Raw genomic sequence first — 26486 nt, forward strand, 5'->3', positions numbered from 1 at the left:
GCCGCTGCCAAGTCGCTTCAGTCGTGTCTGACTCTGTGCGACCCCATAGACGGCAGCCCACCAGCCTCCCCGATCCCTGGGATTCTCCAGGCAAGAACACTGGAGTGGGTTGCCATTTCCTTCTCCAATGCATGAAAGTGAAAAGTCAAAGTGAAGTCGCTCAGTCGTGTCCGACTCTTCGCGACCCCATGGACTGCAGCCCACCAGGCTCCTCTGTCCATGGGATTTTCCAGGCAAGAGTACTGGAGTGGGGTGCCATTGCTTTCTCCATAGGAGCACTAAATGAGTTAAAAAATGTAAGAGTGGGCTGCCACATAATTTATCTTCCAAAGCAGAGCAATTTGATATTGGAAGAGGGTTCTAATAATAATCTCATGACCCGAGACTTTCCCAGCCTCGGGATGTGTGGTCAGCCCTTAAATCCACACAGTGTTGAGCAGAGCCTGATCCAGTGTCCCCTGAACATCTACTGTGCTAAGTGCATTACAGGTGGGAACTTCACTTGATTCCCCCCCCCCAAAAAAAAAACCTATAAGAGGGTACTTTTATTCTGCCCTTTGGATACACAGGAAAATTGAAACCCTTTAAGCTAAAATAATTAGCCCAAGGTCACACAGTGAGTAGTACAGTCAGGATTCTGGTTCTAGCAAGCAAGTTTTCAAGCCTGTGTTCTTAACCACTGCCCATGTGTGCTTGGGGAGTCCCGGAAACACAGTACTACTCAACATTCACCAAACTCCACATGGACTACTAGCTCTGGATTATTCACAGTTTCAACATCAAACTCATTGACAAATCTGGGTCTTCAGGGATTACTGTGACGGAAAGCAGATAGATTCAGATCAATGTGCAGCAGGAGATGGAGTGGCAGCCTTCCATCTGATTCCCAGCTTTATAGAACTCAATAGGGTCACCCATTCTGTTAGGAAGTCATTATTTGAGAAAGAAATTAAAACTTTTTTTTTAATCGACGTTTATTATTTTCCCAGACGGTCACTAAGTTGTTAGGACATAAAGTCGTCTTAAGTCACTTGGACCCAGCTGCTTAATAAACGAAACTGTTGGGTTTTTCTTTTGGCCAACGAATGCCATGTAGATGATGTGAAAGTCTGGGAACTTCTGTGCTAGCAAGATGCATTTTGCCATTGAGAGAATTCAGGAGGGTAAAGATGGAGAAGGCTTTCTAGTGCAGAGACTGAACTCTTGTTGGCCACTCTGGGAAAATCTCTTCCTGTCTCCATGCTGTGCATCGAGAATGTGCTCACACACACACACACACACACACACACACACACAGAGTTCTCCTTTCTCTTCCACAGAAACTAATACACTGTGGCCCCAATCAGACAGTTACCAAATCCCACTCGAGTTCCCTTTACTTCAATCTCTTGCCCTTTTTGGTCTGTGTCAGAAAGCAAACTGCTTCCCTTTTACTACCTGAATTTAGTCCAGGTTCAAGTTGAAAATCTCCCACTGACATGCAATCTGCCCTTCAGTTCAGAGGTCACATTGTCAACTCAGACCCCAAATGCCACAGTGATAAGCAAACACAGACATGACCGCCCTCTCCCCCCCCCCCCCACTAGAGAGCACCTTATGCTAGTGCAGCAAATGCTTAATAAATACACAGATGATTACAAGACGGACGGGCCTGGCAGTATGGCAAAGGGGAACGGGGAGGGTGGGGGTGGTGGGATGGTGTCTGGCAGGGAAGTGGTCACTGGGTCTAGGGCCACAGGCACACTTTCATTCTCTAATTTACTGTAACAGAAAACTAGACAACAGGGGTGTGACAGAAACGTCTGGGTCAGGGGCTTTGTTACTAACCAGACTCCACTCTGGACAAGTCACTTTTTTTTTTTTGGAGGCTGCACCATATGGCCTGTAGGATCTTAGTTCCCCAACCAGGGATTGAACCTGTGCCCCCTATTTTAGGAGCTCAGAGTCTTAACAACTAGACCTCCAGGGAAGTCCCTGGACAAGTCAGTTTCCTCATCTGTAAGGGGACTGGTTTGTTCAGTGTTTGTCGAATTGGGGTGCCAGAGGCACATTCGCCACCTGTGTGTGCACGTGCAGTGACTGTCTTTCCTGGGTGCCAAGTTTATTCAATATATTTTGGGGCCCCATTCTTTTTACATGAAAGCATTTTATATCTTTGTTCAGAATGCAGAATTTACCTGGATTTTAATTATGGCAACTAAAAGACGCTTACTCCTTGGAAGGAAAGTTATGACCAACCTAGATAGCATATTCAAAAGCAGAGACATTACTTTGCCAACAAAGGTCCATCTAGTCAAGGCTATGGTTTTTCCAGTGGTCATGTATGGATGTGAAAGTTGGACTGTGAAGACAGCTGAGTGCTGAAGAATTGATGCTTTTTAACTGTGGTGTTGGAGAAGACTCTTGAGAGTCCCTTGGACTGCAGGGAGATCCAACCAGTCCATTCTAAAGGAGATCTGTCCTGGGTCTTCTTTGGAAGGAATGATGCTAAAGCTGAAACTCCAATACTTTGGCCACCTCATGTGAAGAGCTGACTCACTGGAAAAGACTCTGATGCTGGGAGGGATTGGGGGCAGGAGGAGAAGGGGATGACAGAGGATGAGATGGCTGGATGGCATCACCGACTTGATGGACAAGAGTTCGAGTGAACTCCGAGAGTTGGTGATGGACAGGGAGGCCTGGCGCGCTGCGATTCATGGGGTCACAAAGAGTCCCATATGACTGAGTGACTGGACTGAACAGAACTGAACTGAACATTTCAGGAGCAATTACTGTGTGCCAAGTATAAATCTCTTTCTATGATACTCACAGTTACCCAATGGGATATTATTATCTCCATTTATAGATTTTTAAAAACTAGGGCAGAGAGATGAACTAATCTACCCAGTCACATGTTACTTAGCAGTGATAAATGACTCCTCCCCGCCCCCACAAAAAGATCTGGACCCATTACAAGCTGCTTTGGGATTTATTCCCAGACCCCTGAGACTTCTCTGGTGAAGCCTGAAAAGCACAGGACAGAATGATCTCCAGTCCAGCTCAAGCACTCCTTAATCAATTTTAACAATATCAGTGGATTAAGGTTGTCCTCCGGGTGCCCCTGGCGGATGAAAGGGGCTGGGGAGGCTTTGCGGGGTTTCCGGGGGTTCAGGTGCTCCTATCGGCCGAGGGCGTTCTCTACCTAGACTGCCGCCTCGCTCACAGCCTGGTATTTCCAGCCGGCGTCGCTGGCACTTCCTCGTTCCCGCGCGCCCCAGGCTTAGCTTGCAACGCCCAGCTCCGGCGCTGCTCAGGCGGGAGGGGGCCAGAGGAGAGATGTCGCAACCCTCTCCCTCCCTCTTTCCCCGCCTTGGCATTCAGTCACCTCCCAGATGAGCCCGCTCGCAGAAGGCTGCGGGCCGCGGGGTGCCCGGTATGTCCCCTGAGTGCGCGCAGGCGGCGGGCACTGCGCCCGTGCGCAGCCTGGAGCGGGCCAACCGCACCCGTTTCCCGTTCTTCTCCGATGTCAAGGGCGACCACCGGCTAGTGCTGAACGCCGTGGAGACCGTGGTGCTGGCACTCATTTTTGTGGTGTCGCTGCTGGGCAACGTGTGCGCTTTGGTGCTGGTAGCGCGCCGACGGCGCCGCGGCACCACAGCCAGCCTGGTGCTCAATCTTTTCTGCGCGGACCTGCTCTTCACCAGCTCCATCCCGCTCGTGCTGGTTGTGCGCTGGACGGAGGCCTGGCTCCTGGGCCCGGTGGCCTGCCACCTGCTCTTTTACATGATGACCCTGAGCGGCAGCGTCACCATCTTCACGCTGGCGGCAGTCAGCTTGGAGCGCGTGGTGTGCATCGTGCGCGTGCAGCGTGGCGCGCGGGGCCCAGGGCGGCGGGCGCGGGCCGCGCTGCTCGCGCTGATCTGGGGCTACTCGACGATGACCGCGCTGCCCCTCTGCATCTTCTTCCGTGTCCTCCCGCAGCGGTTACCCGGCGCTGACCAGGTGAGCGCCGCGCTGTGCGCGCCGGGCCGGTGTCCGGGAAGGGCTGGCAGGCGGAATGTGACGGAGACGGTGATCTAAGATGATCATTAACAAAAACCACAAAACGAGAATAGGCCATTTGTTGCATGTACTAGTCGTGGCACCGTGCTCGGTACTGTTAAGTTTTATCTGTTAAATTTCACTATGACCCTACGGTGTAGATTACATTAAACGCCCTCCAAAACGTTGTGAGTGGAGTCCCCAAAATGCTTGTAAGGTGCACTATTGCGAGGTTAATGCAGTAACGGGGGCTTAACGGTTAGACAGACGGAACTTGGCAGACCTGGAATGACTGATCACATTATAGTAAATTCTGCTTTCTCGCAGTACTTATTATCACACGTATTTACAGATGAGGAGGCCAAGGTACGCAGAGAGGGAATGCTCTCACCCCTAGTGTAGGAGGAGCTGAGATCGTGCTCAGCAGATTCGGTGCGAGGTGAATGAGGGTCTTGCTTTGAGAATCGCGGGCGTGGGTGTGTGGATAGGCTGGAGAGAAAGGGCCTTGGAGACCCAGAGACCCCAGACCTAGTGCTGCCTCTACAGGGGTTGTCACTTCCTCTCTGGAACCTCAGTTTTTCTAACTGCAAAACGGAAGGGACTAAATTAGAGGGATTAAACTAGAGGGATCTTACCCTGGGAGCTTTGGATGAAGAGTGACATCAGAGTATCCTGGGCGCCCGAAATATTCCGAAGATTGTCGAGGCTGAGCCCCTGAGCTTTACTCGGGTGGCACACCCAGAGATGCCATTAGGATCTTTGTGGGTAGAGCAAAGCTTTTGCTCTGTTCACGACATGGGCTCGAGTCTGCTCCGGTCCCACGGTCCGGAATTGCGGGCGCGGGTCTGTTCTTGCTGTGCTGCGGCGCGACTGCAGGCAGGGCTTGCGCGCGCGGAGACTCAGCCGGGACACCAGACCTGGACAGAGGCCCGCGATTCTGGCTGTTATCCCGGTGTTATGTTCTGTGCGCCTCTCCGGGAAGGCCAGGGACAGAGGTCTGTGAGCCTCACCAGAAGGGTCCGGGGTGCGGGGGGTGGAGGGGGAGTACTATTTCAGGTACACTCCTACTTAACCGGCAAATACCACTAAAAAACGAGGCTCTTGTCACCTCCCAGCCAACAGCCCAGACTAGAACTGCTTGCTGACGTGGACACAGGGGCTGTTTGAGTCAGAAGGCCTTCGCACAGAGGCAGGACCTTCCGTGCCTTGCCACTCTGGATTACCCAGGTATGGCACCTGTGGAGGCTGGACCCTCCACAGCCTTTCTGGGATGGCGGGAGTTTTACCGTAAGATGCCTCTGTGGAGATTCGTGTTGGGGTGACCTTCCTTCAGTCCCTTTTGGGGCTGGGCACACAGACCCCTCTTATTATTTTAATGCAGAAACACCACTCTGGTCTTAAGAGCCTTTGGAGAGGGAGAGAGTGGGCCAGAAGACTAGGGATAGGTGAGCTGGCTGCGGGAGCCGTGTTCCCCAAGGTGGAACTTGTGATGAAAACCTGGGACAGTCCTTTCCAGCCCTCCATCCTCTGCTGTTTTCCCTACCTGCTCCACACTCCCAACACACACTTACTCACACCTCCCAACAAACAGAAAACTCCTGGTTCCTCAAGGGCTATGACCTGAACATGTAGGAAATGTCTTATTTTATAGGTGGGTCGACTGAGGCTCTGCAGTTAAAGGAATAAGTTGAGAAGAATGATAATTGGGGTGGGAGCAGGAGGGAGGGGACATTAAAAAAAAGAGACAGAGAAGGATCTAGTCTAGACTGAACTGAGACTCAAATTTAAAATTAGCAAAGACTTGTTTTCTCAGTCCTCTACTCCCAACTTCCTGGCTCTGCCTGCCCCCTCCCACTTGGACACTAAATATGGAGGTTTTGGATGGGGGACATTTTCCTACCCAAACCACCAGCTCAGAGAACTAACTAAACCCAGGCGCAGACTGGCTCCCTCCCCTCCAGGAGAACAGGCCAGGGAGACAGTGTCTCTCAGAGTTTTTTGCTTATCTGAGCTCCACCCCTGGTCAAACCCAGTCCCCAGGAACGTGATTATCTTTGTCCATTTGGGCAGTGGGTGCCCAGCAGCCAAGCTGATTAGACTCTCACAAACTTAGATGAAATGGTAGACATTCTAGAAAATGCTAGATAATTTGGTATTAGGAATGCAGATTTTGGAGTCAGATGATCTGAGTTTGAATCCCATCCCTGCCATTTAGGAGTTGTGAGACAGAGGCAAGTGGTCTCATCTCTCTTATACCTCACTTTCCTCGTTTGCAGAATGGGCACAGTAGCAATATTACCCTTATTAACATCGTGGTGACTATGTTTAGCAAATGAACTAACACCTGGCACACACAGAGTTAAGCAGTCAAGAGTTGCCAGCTATTATTAGTCTCCTTATCTTTGGTTATAAATATTTTAAACATTTTTCAAACAGTATAATTCTTCTGATTGCTATAAAATAAAAGACTGACATTAAAAACAAAAAAACAAAACACTGCCATTTTAGGAGAGTGGACACATCCTAGCAACGTCTCAGCCAGGTCATCCCAGCCTGTTCCAATAGAATTCCTGTCTGTGTGTTATAGTCCCAGTGGGGCGTGACCCTCATTGGCAGGTAGGGAGGACTGTCCACCCTGGTCAGAGTGTGCTGCCCATTTATTCTGCAAACATTTACTGAGCACCCCTCCCTCCTGCCCCCACCATGAGTCACATGATCAAGACACTGTCCTTCTCTCCAAGGAGGTGCATGTAGGTCACCCAGCTTCTGGTCTCAGACCCTGGCACAATTTGGTAACCCCACCGTAACCCCACGAGTTGGTGTTCTCGTGTTTATTTTCTGAAGGAGAAGATGCCTAAAGTCACAGGATGAACAAAGGATGGAACTGGAAGCTAGCCAGGGTCTGTCTGTCCCTCCAGGATCCTCTCCCATGAGTTCACACTTCCGGAGGAGCGCTTGGTCACACTGCTCTCTGCCCTGTCCCGGTTTCATTTCAGGCCAATAATGCCATTGTGTCTCTACTGCATGTCGACTGACTGAGGAGACAAGTTTGCTTATGTTTGCTAATATTAAAGGATACTTTTAAGGTACAGGAAAGTAAGTCCATTTCTTGCATGAGTATGTTCTTTCTTCTTAGCTGGGAAGCTGAGAGGAGCAGAGATATATAACTAGGATGCCTAGTTTCTTAAAACAACCTTGAGGTCTTCCATCTTGTTTGAAGAGGTGGGGCAGGGAGAATTATTTACAAAGGGATCCCCAAGGGTGTTCCAGGGAGAGTCATTAGGGAAGCTGACAAGAAACAGCTGAAATCAGGTGGCCTTTGCAGATGAGTCAGCTGGTGGGGGCAGGGATCAGCTCTTGAGCAGTGCTTGTAGACAGATGTCCCCCACTCTCAGGGGAGTCTTCCTGGAAAGCCATGAGTGACATGGGGGACTGGAGGGACATCACAGGCAGAAGGAACAGCCCACATGTTTGCATGAGATGTAGCTGGAAGGGTTGGTGGAGGCCAACTAGAGAAGGGCCAGGTACATACCCTTTAGGGCATTGGGACTTAGAAGGTGAGAGATGACTGGGTCTTGGGGGGCAATGAGAAAGAGCTTGTGGTGAGTTGGATAGCTGTTAAGGCAGAACCTAGGAGTTCCCTCTGAGTGGAGAGAGAAGGTGGAAAGGCAGCTCTCAGGAATCGGACAGCTTGGAAAGTGGAGGCTGTGTGCCTGGATACTGTGATGCAGGAGCTGGAATCGTTGGGGTGTGACACTGGAGGCTGGGTGTGCCTGTGAAGCATCCTGTAGAGATGCTCTTGGGGTGGGGAGGCCAGTCTGGGGTTCAGCAGAAGACTGTGCTGGAAAGAGTAGATGGCAGCGGCATCTGCAAAAAGCCACCGTGAAAGTGGATGAGACTGCCAGGGGGAGACGGAGATTGGGATGGGAATACAGGTCACCCCCAAGCACATTCCACACTACTGTACCTGGCCTCCCACCTCCATCCTTTCTGATTGGGACACGGAGCTCCAGCCTCCTTGTTCTCTTGGCCAAAGCCCCATCCTCACGGGCACAGTTGACACTACCCCGCCTGGATGCCGCTTTCTCGGTCACGCCACAATCCCATCACCAGTAGCTCCCTGGGTACTTCTAGTTCGCTGCTCTGTACTGAAGTTTCCTAGTGCTTTTCTCCCTCCCTAGCTGCACCGCAGCCTCCTGGCCCATTCCCTCTGCGGCCTCTCAGTGGCTCAGCCACGGTGGCTTGAGTCAGCGAGTGGTTGGACAAATAGATTCCAGGACACCGTCACCAGCTGAGCCAACTCTGCTTGTGTGGCTCAGTAGGGAAGTAGACCCAGTGCTTTTGGTTTTCAAATTTCCTTCTTAAAATCAGAAAACATGTTAAATGTGCAGAAAAATTACAGAGAATATTCTAATAGTCACGCCCCAACCTCCCAGATTTGTCTGACTGCCAAACTCCTACAAGTCACAGCCTATGAGAATACCTAGGAGCAAAATGACTTATGTCGAATGGACTTTCCCACAGAAACAAAAACTTATAGCACCATGTTAGGTCTTGGACTGTGGGCCTGGTGCCTGTTCTTTTTTTTTTTTTGAAATGATGATAAATACTGCATTTAACCAATGATACCATATAAAGCTTTCTAGAATACATGTGATTAGTCATTAACTTCACGCAAGCCACCCTCACTGTCTCTTAGTTCATGGATGAGGGGGCCTGGCAGAGTTCCTATCTTACTTCCTTACACACTCCTATCTGGAGTGAGAGCCACAAATCAAAAAAGTCAAAGAGCATCTTCATCAGTGTCACGGAATTTGAGAGTCTTCCTGGGTTCGTTGTGTTTGTTGAAAAAAATAGCTGTGTAGGTTTCTCAACTATCGTGGTAATTTCTGTTTCATATTTTCTCATCATTTCTCTTAAAAATAAACTTTTACTGACATTTTTCCCCTCTTATAAGAGTCACATAGACACATTACAGAAAATTTAGAAAACTCACAGAAGTCAAAAGAGTAAATATAACTAGAGTCCCACCTAGGAATAGACACTGTTAATTTCCTGGAGTGTATCTTTCCAGTCTTTTTTTCCCCCCACATGCCTTTTTTAATGAGTACAAGAAAATGACAGAAGCATCATTGTGCTACAAATGCCCACTGAGTCACTCAGTGATGGGAAGCCTTTATCCGTCTTTTCTGAGCATTTCTTAAGATCTTTCACCTTCCAATCACTGAGCGTCATTATTAGCAAAATGTTAAAAAATTTACCTGGTACTCATTTGTGCAAGAAAATCTGGAGGAAAATTTCCCAATATTTTGAATCGTGGGGGTTTACATACTTGACATATACCATTCCTGCATCGAGTGTCTGTGTGCTTGGGATTTTTGGGTCTTTTTTATTTTTAATTGGATTTCCAGTCTTCCTCTGCTTCTTTGTGTGGGTGTGTGGGTAGATACCTGTACATTCACTCCTATACATTTTCCTCAACAACATGAGGCTGATACAGGCATATTATTTAAAAATCTATATTTTCCCCCAAATTTAGAGGGAACACCTTGTTCTATCATTACACAATCTTTTTAAGCCTGGAGAAATTAGGGCAGACATTCTGGAGAGGGTTTTTGGAAAGAGTTTGGGGTCTCTTGGGGGTTTTAAGAAATGGTTCTGGGATCATCTGTTTCTCTGTGTAAGAATTAGAGACTAAGTCCCACTCAGGGCTGGAATGTGTTTCTCCTGATTGCCGCGTCATCGTATCTGCTGATATGTGTTGCCCACCGATGCACCCGGAGGGAGGGGTCCCTGGTGGCTGGAGGTCTGAGTACAAGCAAAGGCTCCGTGGATTTCCCAAAGAACTGTGGTCACTGCACTGCCAACATTCAGAAGATCCATGAGAGATACAGATTTCTTTTCAACTACCAAACTGTAGACAGCTCTAATAAACGTCCTTCCATCAGGTGTGCACAGTGGGGTGAGGATAGAATAACAAGTTTCTAGAATATTCAGTGCATTTGCAAGCCATCTCAATCAAATAGGAAAAGGAAGCAACATTCTCACGCCAACTGCACCCCCCATCTCAAGGTATGAAGTGTTAGTCACTCAGTCGTGTCCAATTCTTTGCGATCCCATGGAAGAATATTAGAGTGAGTTGCCATTTCCTTCTTCAGGGGATCTTCCCGACCCAGGTTATCAAACCCGAGTCTCCTGCATGGCAGGCAGATTCTATACCATCTGAGCCACCAGGGAAGGCCACCTTAAGGCATAAATATAACTAAATCATTCTTCCCTGCCTGACTTGCCTTAGGGTTTTCTTGGTAGATCCCAGGATATCCTTTATACCACCCAGCTCTTTGGAGATGATTAAAAGGACTATATAGTTAGTGTTTTAGACTAATATTTTAGGAGAATGTTTTTAGGCCTTAGTTCCTTCCTCAGTGTATTTGGGGAAAGTAACTATGCACTTCAAAAGAGGCTGTATTGAACATTCAATAAGATAATGTGTGTAAAGTGTTTCCTGGCCAAGAATAAATGCTCAGTGAATTTCAGATGTTACTATTGTTTGTTAATACCGAACAGGAAAAGCGGTGATTATTTGATTGTATTTTGAGTTCAACCACGCAATTTTGATACACATTGCTGCTGCTGCTGCTAAGTCACTTCAGTCGTGTCTGACTCTGTGCGACCCCATAGACGGCAGCCCCCCAGGCCCCCCCGTCCCTGGGATTCTCCAGGCAAGAACACTGGAGTGGGTTGCCGTTTCCTTCTCCAATGCATGAAAGTGAAAAGTGAAAGTGAAGTCGCTCGGTCGTGTCTGAATCTTCACGATCCCATGGACTGCAGCCCACCAGGCTCCTCCGTCCATGGGATTTTCCAGGCAAGAGTACTGGAGTGGATGGGGTTTGTAATTAGTGTCCAACAACTGAATTCAGCACAACATAGTGCTAGCAATAGCAACGAGGTCACAAACCTACACACTCTTCCGTCCCATCTCAGCGGTTTTACGTCTTTAACTGATGTCTGCGGCTGCACCTTTGCTCCAAGCCTGTTGGGTGCTTCCCTGCAGGAGAGGAACACGAGGACAGAGTTCCCAAGTCTGGGCTCCAGCACTGCTCTGGAGTAAATCATGGCTGCCTTGACGCAGCTTGACATAGTTCAGACATTTGAACATCCCCCAAATGAACACTTAATGCCCTAATGGAGACCGTGTTGCCTTCAGCAGTGTGACTATACTGAAACCTTGCTCCTGGTTTTATATGTTTGTGTGTAGCACATCTCTTCCAACCTATGTAAACTTTCAGGGGTCAGATTTTTCTCCTGTAAAATGAAGGATTTGGAAGAGAAGCTTCAGTGGCTCTTGGCAGCTCAGTCCAAGGAAGTAGAGCACTGAATCCGGGATCACGCCTTTGGACATGATCCGTGTGATGGAGCCATGATCCAAAATCACGCCGAGCCTTTGGACCCTGAGGCCCATGTGCCTTCACTGGAGAATGGGAATAATAATCACGGTGATTCTGAGGGTTTGAGGCAAATGACTTGTAAGTGGGGTTGTGTGGGCAGTAGAAGGGATTCTAGGGTTTCTTGTCATACCAGTTGTGTGACATCAAAACACAACAGCGTAACAGTGCCAGATAACCTCAACTGGGCTTGAGCTAAAGGCCAAATAAGAATCCCACATTAAATGACCTTCTTTTCCTTTTTGTATGTAGGAAATTCTGATTTGCACGCTGGTTTGGCCCAGTATTGGCGGAGAAATCACCTGGGATGTGTCATTTGCTATTTTCAACTTCTTGGTACCAGGACTGCTTATTGTGATCAGTTACTCCAAAATTTTACAGGTATGTTTGCTTCAAGCCCAGTGGCTGAACTTCATTTAGGTTCAGATGGAATCTTAGCATTTCTGGATCAGAAGTTACCTTAGAATTCACATCAGCCCAATCCTGGCTCACTCCGCAGATCCATCCCTCTAAGGGACAAAAGTTTGGCATTTTTAAAAAGTTTTATCTTTGTGATTGTTATAATTATTGTTTTTGCTGATCACTAAGGTAATATAATTCATTATAAAAAATTAAAGACATAGAAATATGTAACACAGATACTAAATACCATCTTGTCTACCCCCTTTGTTGGCAGTTTAAAGAATATTGTTTTCAGGTTATATTTTATACATTTATATATACATACTTATATACAATGTGAATATGTATATGTACATGTGTGTACATATAAACACACACATATATGTGTATATATATATATATATAGAACCATATAAAATGGTCAACTATTAAGTATCAACTATTTCCATGGTTCAACCATTTTATTTTCAGATTTGAGATAATGCTTTCTACTTTGGAACTTCCTCTTTTTGATTAGGACTATATCATGACATCTTTCTGTATCAGTTCCCGTATCTCTGCCTCATTATTTGCAATGACTTCATGGTCCTCCATCATACAGATGTGCCATAATTTATTTTATGAGCTTTTGGGTTGGGTTGTGTCCATTGTTTCCCTGTCACAAACAGCAATGTGGCAATAAAGAATGTACACTTTCAAAAACTTTTATTGAAGTACAATATAAATACAGAAAGCATAAACACACAGCTCACAAACTGACCACACTCGTCGAAGCAGCTCCCAGAAGCTGAGCCTCACCAGAAGCCCTCCTGTCTCCGTCCATTGCTAGCCTTCACACCCAGGGCTTGTGCCTTTCATCAGGGCGCTGAAACAGGAAATGATTTCCTCCTTCAAGTGTGGCATGTACAGGGACATAAAAAAGACCTGCCAGCCTGCTGCTCTCTTACCCCTTGAGGCAGCATATTTGCATATGAGATGCTGGCCCAGGCAAAGGCAGCGGTCTGCCCGTGTTCACGCTCGCTTCAGAAGGTTTAATACAAAACCTCTGAGTCCTCTCCAATGTTTACGGTTGTTGAATCTTGGTTTTATAGCATATGGTGGGTCATATGGTAAACGAGCATACTGAAATGGGGCCCTTAGGTCCTGCTTGCGGTCTGGCCACTTTTACAGCCCTTTCTTTGTAGCTAAAGATCTGTGACCTGCTTAGAGGTTTAGAACCCCAAACCGAGCCATCTTCCATCTGAGTCTTGTAGTCCTTGGATTCTGTGAGATGACCACCATGTTCATCCCGAGGCTTTTGCCCACCAGTTGACTTGTGACCCATTTAAGTGACGCCCCACCTGCGGCTTGTTCAAGGGTGTGAGGCAGATTCAAGCCTGCCACTGAGGTCTGCAAGGTGCTTACAATGGGAGTCTGGCATGTATAAATGCTTTGTGAGCTTTAGTTACTATCATCATGTTAAAAGAAAAAAGCGAGGGAAAAAAGAGAAATGTAGATTGAAGATTTTTTTAGGGTTTACTTATTTACTTATTTTTGGCTGCACTGGGTCTTTGTTGCTGTGCTCCAGCCTTCTCTAGTTATGGTGAGCATTCGTTCATGTGGCCTGCGGGCTTCCCACGGAGGCGGCTTCTCTTGTTACAAAGCATGGGCTCTAGGCGTGTGGGCTCCACAGTTGTGGTGCTTGGGCTTAGTTGCTCCACGGCACGTTGGATCTTCTGGGACCAGGCATCAAACTCATGTCCCCTGCATTGGCAGGCAGACTCTTAACCGCTAGACCACCAGGGAAGCCATGTAGAATGAATTTATTAAAAAAAAAATTCTTTTTTTTAACAAGTGGTGTTTACATGTGTCAGGAACTCATCTACTCCTAACCAGAATTACTGATGAGGAAACGTAGGCATAGAGAAGTTAAGTAATTTACGAAAGCTCACACAGCTCATAAGCAGCCGTATCATGACATAAACCTAGGCAGTCTGATTCTAGAGTTCCAGCACTTTAATTCTTCAGACGTTTGTCAAGGATCTGCTGTGTGAAGTGTCGGTGTCGGGTGGAGATTGGTCAAGAGCAGGTCACAATCTAGAAGGAGCTTTAACACAAGAAAAGGAAGGGGGAGACACAATTTTCACTGCTATTCAATGCAGTGAAACCCATGGTGAGGCTTTGTGTGAAAACACTTTGCAAATTGTTAAAAGAGAAAAAAGAGGGAAAAAGGAGAAAATTTAAGGGCTGTAAAAGACAAAAGGACGTAAAAGAAGGAGACCTGTTGTTTTAATAATCAGTCCTGAATCTGCCCCTTACTTGCTGCGCGGCCTCAGCAAGTTACTTACCTTCTCTGGACCTCAGTTCCCTCGTCAGCAAAATAATGATCAAAAGTCCAATAGTTTAAGATTTTTGTGAGAGACTTAGGAGTTACTCATGGTGCGACTGGGGTGAGTGTCACACCTGCCTGTAGCAGGGGATGAAGAAATCACTGCTGCTGTTAATTGTCAGGCAAGGCCGCTCCTCTCATCCTCTCACAGCATGCTGGGAGGAGGTACCACTGAGATTTTTGAGAGAAGGAACAGCAGGGCCCAGATTTGGGGCAAGGCGGGATCTAGGACCTGGTGGTGGGTCAGGGCTGGTTGGTTGGCTGGGCTTGGGCTGGGCAGACACTGGCAGGGGCATCCATGCCTCCTGCTTGGGTGGTCCCACCCCTGAGCCCCGAAGAGGCTGAGAGGGCTCCGATCTGGCTCTGTTCACTTGTGCCTCACACTACTCAGCCGCCTTCTGAAGAAGGATGACTTCTTCTCTGGAAAGGTTTCCCACCCCCTCCATCTTCTCCTCATGCCAGGGCTCACCTGGAAATATCCCTGAGCCCTGAGGAGTTGGGGGAGGGGTCCTCTTTTCCATCCACATGTAACCGCAGTTCCAGACACTGCGCATAGAAACCCACGGCCAGCCTTCCGTTCTTCCCATCACAGATCCCAAGACGGCTCCTGGATGAATCAGATTGTCCGCTGTGACTCACAGTTATGACATGGTGTTCCGAGCAATGAGTCAAAGATGTGATTTAGATCCCATCACTTCCCTCACACACTCAGGAAAAGCTAAAACTCTCTGCTCAAGGCCCCGTGTGATCTGGCCCTTGCCTGCCTCTCTCACCTGTCTTCTCTCCTGCCCCATCTCCCTTATGTCCTTGGGGCTGTTCCTCACATATGCCAACACACTCTGCCTCAGGGCCTTTGCACCTGCCATTTCCTTTCTGGGATCTCTACCCCCAGGCTTCTGTGTGGGCCACGTTCCCACTTCATTTAGGTCTCTGCTCAAGAGACTCTTCTCCAGAGAGTCCCCCTTATTCTCTAGTCCCTCACCCTGATTTCTTTTCAAAGCACTTCCAACCATGTCATATTCCATATCTGCATTTTTACTTGTTTATCATCTGTCTTGCCCCTAGAATGCAAGCTCTCCAAAGGCAGAGACTTGATTTTGTTTACTGCCGCAGTCCTGTTCTTAAAACAGAGCCTGGATTATTCATTGTAGGGGATCAATAAACCCTTACCGGATGAGTAAGAAACAAACTTGGATCACCCTGCAAGGGCCAACAGCACCTTCTTCTTTGGGGCAGTGGGAAAACCACAGGACAAAGAGTCATAAGATACTGATTCTAGTCCAAGCTTTATTACTGCGTGACCTTAGAAAAGTCACTTGATGAATGTGGGCCTCAGTTTTCTCTGGAGCCAAATGGGTCCCAAGTGCGTTGTTTAACACAATAAAATGAGACTGCAGGTATTATGTTTCAATAGACTGCTAGACTTTAATAAGAAAAAGGTAAAATGTGGTTTTGAAAATCATAGCATTCATGCAAATATAAGACTTTCAGAAAATTACTTTCCACTCCACTGGTAAAACTATTGCCCCTTTCCCAGGAGGACTGTGACTTTTGTCCTCATTTTGCACCTGTGGGTAGCTTGGAAGCAGGTGAGCTTCCAGGTGGAGAACCCAGGCAGAGCCTCCTAGCTTGCATCTCTCTCTCCCTCTGAAGAGATTCAGAACTGAGAGACTGAATCAGCCTTTTTGCTGAGCTTTTTCTGTCAAGAGTGTAACTCTGGAAAATCAACTGAATATCAATGTTAATTAGCTATATTTATAGAGACACAATTAGCATATCATTTGGAGCCACAGGACAGGTAACTTTCCCAGCAGCCCCACCTCACACCTGTCACTTCTAACTCTTAACTCTAACTTAAGCACCGTCTCAAGACCTGAGAGGTGGTGTTCTTTTTTTTAAATTAATTAATTCGGTTGTGCTGGTCTTCATTGCTGTGGGCTTTTCTCAAGTTTCAGACAGTGGGCTGTTCTTCACTTGCAGTGCACAGGCTTCTCATGGTGGCTTCTCTTGCTGTGAGTTCTAGGCCTCAATAGTTGTGGCTCCCAGGTTCTAGAGCAGAGGCTCAATAGTTGCAGCACATGGGCTTGGTAGCTCTGCAGCATGTGGGATCTTCTTGGATCAGGACTGTATCTCCTGCATTGGCAGGCGGGTTCTTCCCCAGTGAGCCACCAGGGAAGCCCAAGGTGTCTGTTTCAAATCACCCTGACTTCTACTCCTCACAAGCAGTAAGAAGGGTTCTAAAATGTTCTGTAGAACTCCATGCGCTGTTAAATGTTAGGAAGGGTTCCGTGATCTTAGAAAATGCTGGATTAATCAAGGTTAAGTGGGCTTCTTTGCTGCAGGCCTTTTCGGAGCCTTTGTTATGCTAACAAACTTTGAGAATCTCCAACTCCAGAACAGAGTAGGGAGCACTGCCGAATCTGAGTGCAGACCGCCTTTTCCCCACAGAGCTCTCTCTGGGCTGGTGCTCCACGGACTCTCCTTTGAGAACAGCTGCTTTCAAGTCCTGGCTTGGGTTGCTGGCTCGCGTTGCTGGCTCGCCCTCGCTGAGTGTTGAGAGCAAGCTTCATCCAGGCTCTTTATTTCCGGGGCTCCTCCCACTGCTCAGGGCAATGGCCTTTTCCACGCTCTGCCTCCCTAGATTCCTCTTTCCTCCTGACTCAGGCGTGCTCTTCTTCCAATCAACAGTTTCCCAGGGTAATAGTCTCCAGGCCACTCCCCAGTGCCTTTGATCAAGCTGACCTTGCTCATGGGTGGGGCTTGGTTTATACTGTCACCCCGTAACCATCACCATGGAAAGATGAGACGCCGCCAGGATTTGTGGGACAGCTTGTAGGTTTGTTGGTCCCCCTCCCTTCCCTCCTATACTCCCCGCAGCAAACACTAGAATGGAAGTGCAGAATGGGCAGGGCTCCCTTGCTTCTTGCCGTGCATCCAGCACCTGTAAGAGTGCTGCCCACAGAGTAGGGGCTTAATAAAATATATGTTGAAGAGAGAGTGAGTATCTGGCCTGAAGTTGGAAAACCTTTACCTAGCTCAGGGCTTAGAAGAGAAAGGAAATCCTTTTCAGCTAAAGGTGAAGGTGTTAGGTAATAAGCACATGGTCCTTCCTTTCCTCATGCTTGGCCCTCATTCCCTAGCTTTGGGGCCTGCTGGCCTGTGATGGAAGAAGAGGTAGGCCCTCTGGAAAGATGGAGTCTGTTATCTAATGATCAGGAGGGTGTGGATTGACCAAGCAACCCCCAGAGGAGATCCAAGAGGCTGGAGCTGGGTCACTAGCAGTGACTGCCCCCACACTCACCTGTCTGCAGCTGTGGTCTGGTGGCGTGGGTTGGGGAGAAGCTTCGCTCAGTCATGGCCTTCAGATGCTCAGTGAATGCAAAGGCAGCAAGTCAGACAATTTAAAAGTGACTCTTTAAAGGACTGCGGGAAACCCCCAAGCCTATTGTCCTAGATGCTAGTGCTCATATTTTAGAGACTGAGAAGCACCTAGGGAGTTAATGAGCAGTGCGCATTCCTGAGGCCACTCAGATCCACAGAATCGGTGTCTGAAGGGGGGCCCACGTATGTGCATTGTATTAAGCGCCAGTGATCCTGGTGGGGGCAGCTGCGGCCGCATTCCTGGGAGCTCTGTTCTGTTTTGGAAGCTGCAGGATGTCCCGGGCAGTGACGAGCATTCCCCCTGAGGTGTGCTTCTCCACCTTGATCGTGAGACCGTGAGCAAGTCACTTTACCTTTCAGAGCCTCGTCTCTTGTCCCCAGAATCAAAGAACATACCTGAGAGGCTTGTTTTAAGGATTAAAGTTAATCCTCAGAAGTTAATCGAGCATTTAATTTGATCTAAAAGTACATCAGGCATTTAGTGCAATGCCAGAGACACTTTAAACCCTGAATGAAAGTTGGTTAGTCCTGTCATCTAAAGTAGGGAAGGGAGCAGGGGAGGAGCCACATTTGATTATAATGGGCCCATTTTCCTTCTCGCTCCCTCAAAGCTGTGGGAACTGTGGATGGAAGGAAATGGTAGCATCAGTCGGTGCTATAAAAAGAGCCAGCCACATATTCACTTGGCTCATGAGTCAGTCAGTTTTGCTGTCTGCTCATAGTCATTGTCAGGCCCCTGCCAGAGCCCTGGACCACAGAAGCCACAGGGCTGCCCAGCCCCCAGGGAGCTGCAGCCTGTGGGACTCAGAGGTAGGAGTGATGCTTCAACATCCACGAGAGAGTATGTGGCAAGTGCCCCGTGAGCACCTGAAACAAAGCGCTGCAGGATGCCAGCGGGAGGTGAACCAGGATGTTCCTGGCATTAGAGCTTGGAGTTACAGGCTGGACAGAAGAACCGCTACTGTTGGAGATATTAGAGGGTGGGAAGGAATTAGTTTAAGCATGGACAGGCTGCCAAGGTTTGAAGTCCAGCTCGGCAGCTGCTTAGCTGGGTACTGTTGGGCAATCTCCTTAACCTCTTTGAGCCTCAGTTTCCTCCTCTGTAAAATGGGGGTCATCAAAGTACATAAGTCACAGAATCATTGGGAGAATTTAAAGAGATAAGCCAAGTGATATGCACAGAGGCTTGGCACATAAGAAGTGCTCAATAAATATGAACTTTCATTTACATCATTCACTCAAAAAACTTCTAGGGAAATCCCTGGTGGTCCAGTGGTTACTCTGTGCTTTCACTAACAAGGGCCCAGGTTCAGTCCCTGGTCAGGGAACTACGATCCCGCAAGCCACGTGGTTTGGCAAAAAAAAAAAAAAAAAAAAAAAAATCTAAAAGACACTGTACCAAAGACTCCATCCTACTTGGCAGAGCAATGTGGACAGCACTAGCAACGAGGCTGCTGCTGGAATCATCCTTGTGTGCCCACCAGGCTGCACTTAGGCTATTCAGAAGTGGCACCATTTTGCCTGCAGCCCTTCCACCTGCCCTTGGGCAGCTGTTCCCCTCCCAGGTCCACCATCCAAGATCACAGATTAACCAGCTTTCACTTGAACACATATTCTAATTTTGATTCTACACAGCACCTTCCAGCGTGAATGTGCCAATATGAGTTCTAGCATGTGGGTCTCAGATGGTGGGTCACATCTCTTGAGCAACAGCCCCAACTGCAGAGCACAAGAGCCAGGAGGAAGACAGCCCTGTTGGAGCCATTTATGATATCACTAATGATATCACTAATCTTCAGGTCAACTGAGCTGGACTTTCCCAGATGGTGGCTTTAGCCATTTAGCATTGGTGGAGTGAACTTCAACAAGCTACTCAAATTTCTTGAGGTTCAGTTTCCTCATCTCTGAAGTGAAGATAATAATAATAATAGTACAAATCCAAAGAGCAGTTGTGAAGATGAAATGTGATAATTTATAAAATAAATGCAGAATGACATTCTAACATGTATACTATCATGTGAATTGAATCGCCAGTCTATGTCTGACGCAGGATGCAGCATGCTTGGGGCTGGTGCATGGGGATGACCCAGAAAGATGTTATGGGGAGGGAGGTGGGAGGGGGGGTCATGTTTGGGAATGCATTTAAGAATTAAAGATTTTAAAATTTAAAAAATAAAAAACTAAAAAAAAAAAAAAAGGAAAAAAAAATAAATAAATAAAATAAATGCATAGTACCGTGCCGGCACACAGGGAGCCTTCCATAAAGCTTGGTGATCACAATTCCTGTTATTCATGGTGGGAAGGAAGGGGTTCTGTCCATTCAGTGTCTGTTGCCCAGATCAAAACTACTGCACAGAAGCAATTGCATGTAACCATAAGACAATTAACATGGCTATCCTTTAGCTGAGGAGGGCGCCACAACCCACTCCACTACTCTTGCCCAGAGAATCCCAGGGACAGAGGAGACTGGCGGGCTGTAGTCCACAGAGTTTCACAGAGTCAGACACGACTGAAGTGACTTAGCGTGGCGCAGCATGTCCTTTAGCTAGTTAGAAGCATTCTAAAGAGGATATTTTAAGCCACTCAGATCTTAGAGTTAATCTGGCCCCAAAGTTGAATGAATCTAATTCCTTTCTAATTGTTTCAGTTCTTGAGATTCAAGAATCTTAGGGCGACGGTCCTAGGAAGGCCAGGGCAGAGCTACGATAAGACTTTTGGCTATTAAAATGTCCAGACATGTAAGCACTCTTTGTGTGGCCAGAAGACTGCTCCTGCAGGAAAAGCAGAAGGACACAGGGCCAGACTAAGCAAAGGAAAGTTAGCAAGCACCACAGATGTGGTAAGACATCCCGGGCTGGATCCCTTCCCTAGGACAGAGGTCGTAGACTGGAACAGAGCATGTCAGGCCAGTAGGTGCAGGGCTCCACTGAGCCGACGGTGCACCAGCCTACCCCCCGCTCCCACCCCCAGCCTCTGCTCTCAGCCCCCTCCTCTTGGCACCCCTAAAGCTGAGCAAGTGATCCGGGAGGGCAGGCCTCCTGCTTTCTGGCTGTACTTAGAGGACAACTAGAAATAGGTGGAAGGGCAGGGCTCTGTAAGTATGCCCAGGGCAGCCTGAGCTTGAGCACTGGGCTCTTTGGAACCTCTGGGGAGGCCAGGCCAGCCCACCACCCTGTGCCTGGAAGACACAGTTGAACGGCAGAGGGTTTTTGCTCCCTGACATGAATAGTTCCACAGCTTCTCTTTTCAAAATACTTTGGCTAAATCCTCTCTTGAGGGGCCTGTTGCCTCCCCTGTAGAATGAAGGGTTGGGTAGGCCTTGGCTGCTCAGAGTGTGGTCCTTGCAAGGTGAGAATCTACATTTAGGAAGCAGTGCTGAAGGCCTCACCAGCAGAGTGAAGTCTGAGCAGGCCCACCCAGCGCCAGTACTCTGCTTCTGAGATGTTATGAAACATTTGTCACTTCCCCAAATACTAGTTTTACATGGGACAGTGGGATGAAAGGACATGCGGGGCTTTATTTTAATCTGGTCAGCTTGCCTTAGTTGATGGGCCATTTCCACATGCAAGGCTCCCACTGTCAACCAGTAACCAGCCTCTCTGACCGACACTGAAGCAAAACTCTCTAACTGGACAGAAGACCCAGACAGCAGTGCCTGCAAGGGCTCCTGATAGAAGAGTCCAGAACACCCTTCTGAACCCATTATCACCAGAGTAGCCTGCTTGCCTGCAGTCCCTCTAAAGCTGACCCTGCTCATTAGCACAAAATATTAGAGATCCTTGCAGTTCCACTCTTGGGAATTTATCCTACTGATATGTGCATCTCAGTGTGCAAAGATATGTCCGAAGATATGAATCCTACCTGTTGTCATCTCTCACCTGGGGGTACAAACAGGAAATGGTTTCAGAGTTTCAACACATGTACTAGCAGTGATCTGACCAGTCCCTCTTTCTTACTGGGAGCAGGAATCTTTAAGGACACCTCAATCTGATTTCAGAACTTTCTAGTCACTTTTTTGGATATGCCTGCTTGTTTCAAACAATGTATCTGAGGGGCGGTTTAAAGCTTCCCCAGCTCTGGAGCACAGAACGGGAATTGGGGGGTGGGTGTGTGGAAGGGGGAAGGAAGGGCTGTTCTGTCAGGGACTCCCATCTCCTTCACAGACAAGGAACCTGCCTGCTTGCCCATGTGAGGGGACTGTCACTCTCTGCTGGCGGCTTCCTCTGATCTCCATATAGCTGCTGGTGGTGCCAACAGACCTTCATGATTGGGAGATGGTTCCCAAACAGCTTGTACCTTTGAGCACATACTGATTTTATATAATCAATTACTTAACACTTTCAGAAAAAGAAAGAATGGGAGAGATGTGTATCTTTATCTGTTTGGGCTGACATAACAAAATACCAGACTGGGTGGCTTATAAACAATACCCCCCAACCCCTGCCAAATGTATTTCTCCATTTCTGGAGGCTGGAAGTCCAAGATGAGGATCCAGCATGGTGGGATCCTGATGAGAGCGCTCTTCTGGGTTGCAGACTGACTTCTCTGTGTCTTCACAGGGTGGAAGGACCGAAGGAGCACTCTGGGGTCTCTCATAAGGGCACTAATTCCCTTGATGAGGGCTTCTTCCCTTAACCTAATTGGGGCAGCGTCTAATAACAGCTCCTCATAACATAGCCTTGGGGGTTAGCTTTCAACACATGGACTTGGTGGGAACACATTCAGACCACAGTAGTGTGCTTCTGTGAATGATCACACATCTCTCTTCCAGACCCTCCCATTCTGGCTTTCCCAGGTGAGGCTAGTGGTGAAGAACCTGCTTGACAATGTGGGAGATGTAAAAGAGGTGGGTTTCATCCCTGGATTGGAAAATCCCCTGGAGAAGGGCATGGCAACCCACTCCAGTATTCTTGCCTGGAGAATCTCCATGGGCAGAGGAGCCTGGTGGGCCACAGTCCATGGGGTTGCAAAGAGTCGGACATGACTGAAGCGACTTAGCACGGCACACACAGTACATCAACACTATTCACAACATGGATTTACTTCGGCCTTATTCTCAGGAGGCCAGCTGCCCCATTTCTCCGACGCATCCTTAGTGCGGGAGGAGAGTCAGGCCTCTGAGGAGGGAGCCCTCTCTGCACAAAGCTCCAAAGCCAAACAGTCCCAGTGAAGCGAGGATGGCAGGTTCCAGCTCCTGGGGCTTCGCTGGTCCTCCCAGAGCGACACCCACTGATGTCCTGCCGTAAACCGTGGCTCTGGCTCTCTTTTGTGTTCCTGCAGATCACGAAGGCATCCAGGAAGAGGCTAACGATGAGCCTGGCCTACTCAGAGAGCCACCAGCTGCGTGTGTCCCAGCAGGACATCCGGCTCTTCCGCACCCTCTTCCTGCTCATGGTATCCTTCTTCATCATGTGGAGTCCTATCATCATCACCATCCTCCTCATCCTGATCCAGAACTTCAAGCAGAACCTGGTCATCTGGCCGTCCCTCTTCTTCTGGGTGATGGCCTTCACGTTTGCCAACGCGGCCGTCAACCCCATTCTCTACAACATGTCCCTGTTTAGGAACGAGTGGAGGAGGTTTTTTCACTGCTGCTTCTTCTTGGAAAAGGGAGCCATGTTGACAGACACGTCTGTCAGGAGAAATGACCTGTCTGTCATTTCCAGCTAGTTCATTTTTCTCTACAGGCATCTATGTGTCCCTCTCTGGCCAGCCGTGGTGTATTTTCAAAGGGAGATTGTTTCCACGACCCTCAGCACCAGGGTACCTGCTCTCAGAAAATATAACCTATGCAAATGCCCATTTTCAGCACCGGTAAATTAAGAGGGTGATCATTCAGTATAACAGTTTTATCCTGTATAGAAAGATTTGCGGTGGGTTCCTTTTCAATGTGAACTTCTTCGGTGTGGAATATGATTAAATGTATTAAGTTTTGTTTGTGACTGTTCAGCAATCTCATCTCCTATATGTGAAGCCACGCTGTGCAGACTTCTGAAGTGAGGCTTGGGCTCATGACTCAATCTTCTCCTTGAAGAGTCACAGCCACCCTCGCTCCCCACCCCTGGACTTGCAAGGCCGCAGGATCATTCATCAGCGTGAAGAGTACTTGAGGAGTTTCCAAGGAACAAGACTTTCATTTCCCAGGAATTAAAGGTGACTTTGTTCGTCATTGATAATAGGAGAAGCTTTGTCATGAAGTCACAGCGGAGGTCGGATGACTGTAAACATTTGAAAGTCAGAGCAGGAGTGACTCCCTTCTTTGATCCACCTGTCAGATGCCTCTTAAGCACGTGCTGTGGGCGGTGTTCTTGGCGGTGGGAATGCATCAGTGAACCAGACAGCCACAGACCGTGTCCTCATGGAGCTCACTTACCTTCCAGGTGGGGCAGAGAAACACCAAACATGTCAAGAGATCGTATAGTGTTTCAGAGGGAATTAACATTATGAAGAAAATGGGAGAGAGATGACAATTTAGATGGAGTGTTGAAGGGTCTGGGAAGACCTTTCTGAGGGATGATATTGGAGCCAAAAGGGCAAACCACAAGCAGGAACCAGTTGTGAATCCGGGGAATGAGGCTTTGCAGACGGAGCAGACCCTGGTGCTGGTGCAAAGAGGCTTGTGTGCTTGTGGGACAGAAAGACCAGTGTGCACAAAGCGAGCTATTGACAGAGCCTCCTCTAGGCCAGGCCCTGTCCTTGAAACCAGAACAGAGGGATACTCTGCTGGAGGCCATCAATGGGGACGAGAGGGATTACAGGGCTGGCTTACACCGGGCTAGGGAGGCTGCCGTCGGAATTTGTTCTGTGTTCAGTGGACAGCCACTGGAGATTTGCATTTGGATGCGGATATGACCTGCTATTTGTTTTTAAATATTACTCTGGTTGCCCTGTTCAGGAAATGTACTTTGTGGAGCAAGAATGAAAATGGACACCAGTTAGGCAGCTGCCAAAGTAAAGAAGGAAGATGGGGAAGTTGGAGGTGGATGACATTGCTGTTGTTCAGTCATGTTCAACTCTTCACAACCCCATGGACTACAGCATGCCAGGCTACCCTGCCCCTCACCATCTTCTGGACATCAATGGGCGATTGTGAGAAACGATCTTGGGCATCCTTTGGGAAGGCAGAGCAAACATGATTTATAGATTGACAGGATACAGAATATGAGGGAAAGAGAGGATTCAGCAGAGACTCCTGACAGCCATAGGATGGAGGGCAGGCAGCAAAAATGGGGAAGGCTAGGAGGATGAGTCCATCCTAAAGGAGATCAGTCCTGGGTGTTCATTGGAAGGACTGATGTTGAAGCTGAAACTCCAATACTTTGGCCACCTGATGCGAAGAGCTGACTCATTTGAAGACACCCTGATGCTGGGAAAGATTGAGGGCAGGAGAAGGCAATGACAGAGGATGAGATGGCTGGATGGCATCACCGACTCAATGGACATGGGTTTGGGTGGACTCCGGGAGTTGGTGATGGACAGGGAGGCCTGGCGTGCTGCGGTTCATGGGGTCGCAAAGAGTCGGACACAACTGAGCGGTCAGTTCACGACTGAACTGAACTGAACTGAGGAGGATAAGAGGTAGAAGAACCAAGAGTTTCATGTGGGGCATCTGCATGTGAAACCCCAGTGAGAACCGAATGGAGAGCCGGTAGGTGGATGCAGGGCTGTGGTGCATACACAGCCTGGTGATACAGGCCTGAAGATCAGTGCTGGGAGTCATCAGATAATGTTTGCAGATCTATGGTTTTACGAAATAAAAAGAGAAAAAACCAGAGCCAGAGAGAACCCAGGGACACGCCAGCACTTGGAAGCTGGGAGAATGGCTGGAACAGTAGCTTGGGGCCTGGTGCATAGTATGAGCGCAACTAATCTTCGTCACCCAGTAAGTCGGAGCCAGTAGTCTTTGCTGGTGGAATTTCTTGAGCAGCTCTCTTTCGAAGTAAGATTTATCACAAGCTTGAGGACAAGAGGACAGGGATCCTTTGTTCATCTTTAGTTAATAAATTTGGTCAATTAAATTTGCCTTTTGAAGCAACGTGTGACTGTCTTACAGGTCTCTGGGGGGACAGCCATGCTGAAGAGCCCAGCTCTGGCAGCCCCTCTCTGGTGAGTGACAGGCAGAGCTCTCCTGTGCGTGTTCCCCTGCCTCCTCCCCCTTTAGTGGAAGAACAAAGCACAGTGATTCAGGGCCCTGAGAGCCTCATGGCCCCTTGATACGGCAGCACCCGGGCAGAGGTCTCTGCACACACGGGAGGTTCCCCGCCTCCGGACACACCTCATAAACGTCAGCCTGGCATCCACCAGTGTTTGCACAGCTCCTAAGCGCTCTAACTGAACCCTCACTTCAGCCCAGCAGGTTGACACTGCTTCCCCATGTTTCACAAGAGGATAGTGAGGCTCAGAGAAATCATACAACCAGCCCCCAGTCATACAGCTAATTATAGCTGAGCTGGATTTTGATGCAAAACCAAGACTCTGGTACCAAAGCCTTGATGCCTTTTCAAGATGATAACAGGCCCTTAGGAGCTCCTGGGAAATTGAGGCACACGACTTTGCATGCAGTTATGTCCTATGCTAGTGTTCACAAGTGCTGCTGATGGTATGAGACCCGGTGTCCTTCCCCAGGCATGGCTACTTCCACCCCCATCACCCTTTCCCTGGACACTCCAGGCAGGGGGTGCCATGATCTTCTAACACACTTGGTTTCAGGGTCCCATCTCCTAATTCTCCCAGGGAAGCCTATGGCCTCCTCTCCCGCAACACTTTGCCCACACCTGGAGTGTGAAGTGAATTAGGTGCTGGACGATAAGGCCCGGGGACCTTTCCTAGAGCTCCTCCAGACCCAGGCCTCTCAGACCAGCTGAGGCTGA

General features: G+C 48.4%; 1 protein-coding gene across 1 annotated transcript; it reads left to right on the forward strand.

Moving 5' to 3' along the window:
* The first annotated feature begins 1857 nt into the window (after positions 1-1857).
* Positions 1858-25639, forward strand: FFAR4 (free fatty acid receptor 4). Its single transcript, XM_069567240.1, has 3 exons — positions 1858-3981; positions 11718-11846; positions 22897-25639. Exons 1-3 carry the CDS (start codon positions 3415-3417, stop codon positions 23284-23286), a joined length of 1086 nt encoding a protein of 361 aa, XP_069423341.1. The 5' UTR covers positions 1858-3414; the 3' UTR covers positions 23287-25639.
* The last annotated feature ends 847 nt before the right edge of the window (positions 25640-26486 follow it).

Source organism: Ovis canadensis, chromosome 22 (genome assembly GCF_042477335.2).
Source record: "Ovis canadensis isolate MfBH-ARS-UI-01 breed Bighorn chromosome 22, ARS-UI_OviCan_v2, whole genome shotgun sequence".
Classification (NCBI taxonomy): Eukaryota; Metazoa; Chordata; class Mammalia; order Artiodactyla; family Bovidae; genus Ovis; species Ovis canadensis.

What these genes read in the sequence shown, in the direction of transcription:
- FFAR4 (XM_069567240.1), top strand. Translation starts at nt 3,415, where the DNA reads ATGTCCCCTGAGTGCGCGCAGGCGGCGGGCACTGCGCCCGTGCGCAGC. An exon ending in GGTTACCCGGCGCTGACCAG is followed by an intron (nt 3,982 to 11,717) that starts GTGAGCGCCGCG and finishes TTTTGTATGTAG; the next exon opens with GAAATTCTGATTTGCACGCT. An exon ending in GTTACTCCAAAATTTTACAG is followed by an intron (nt 11,847 to 22,896) that starts GTATGTTTGCTT and finishes GTGTTCCTGCAG; the next exon opens with ATCACGAAGGCATCCAGGAA.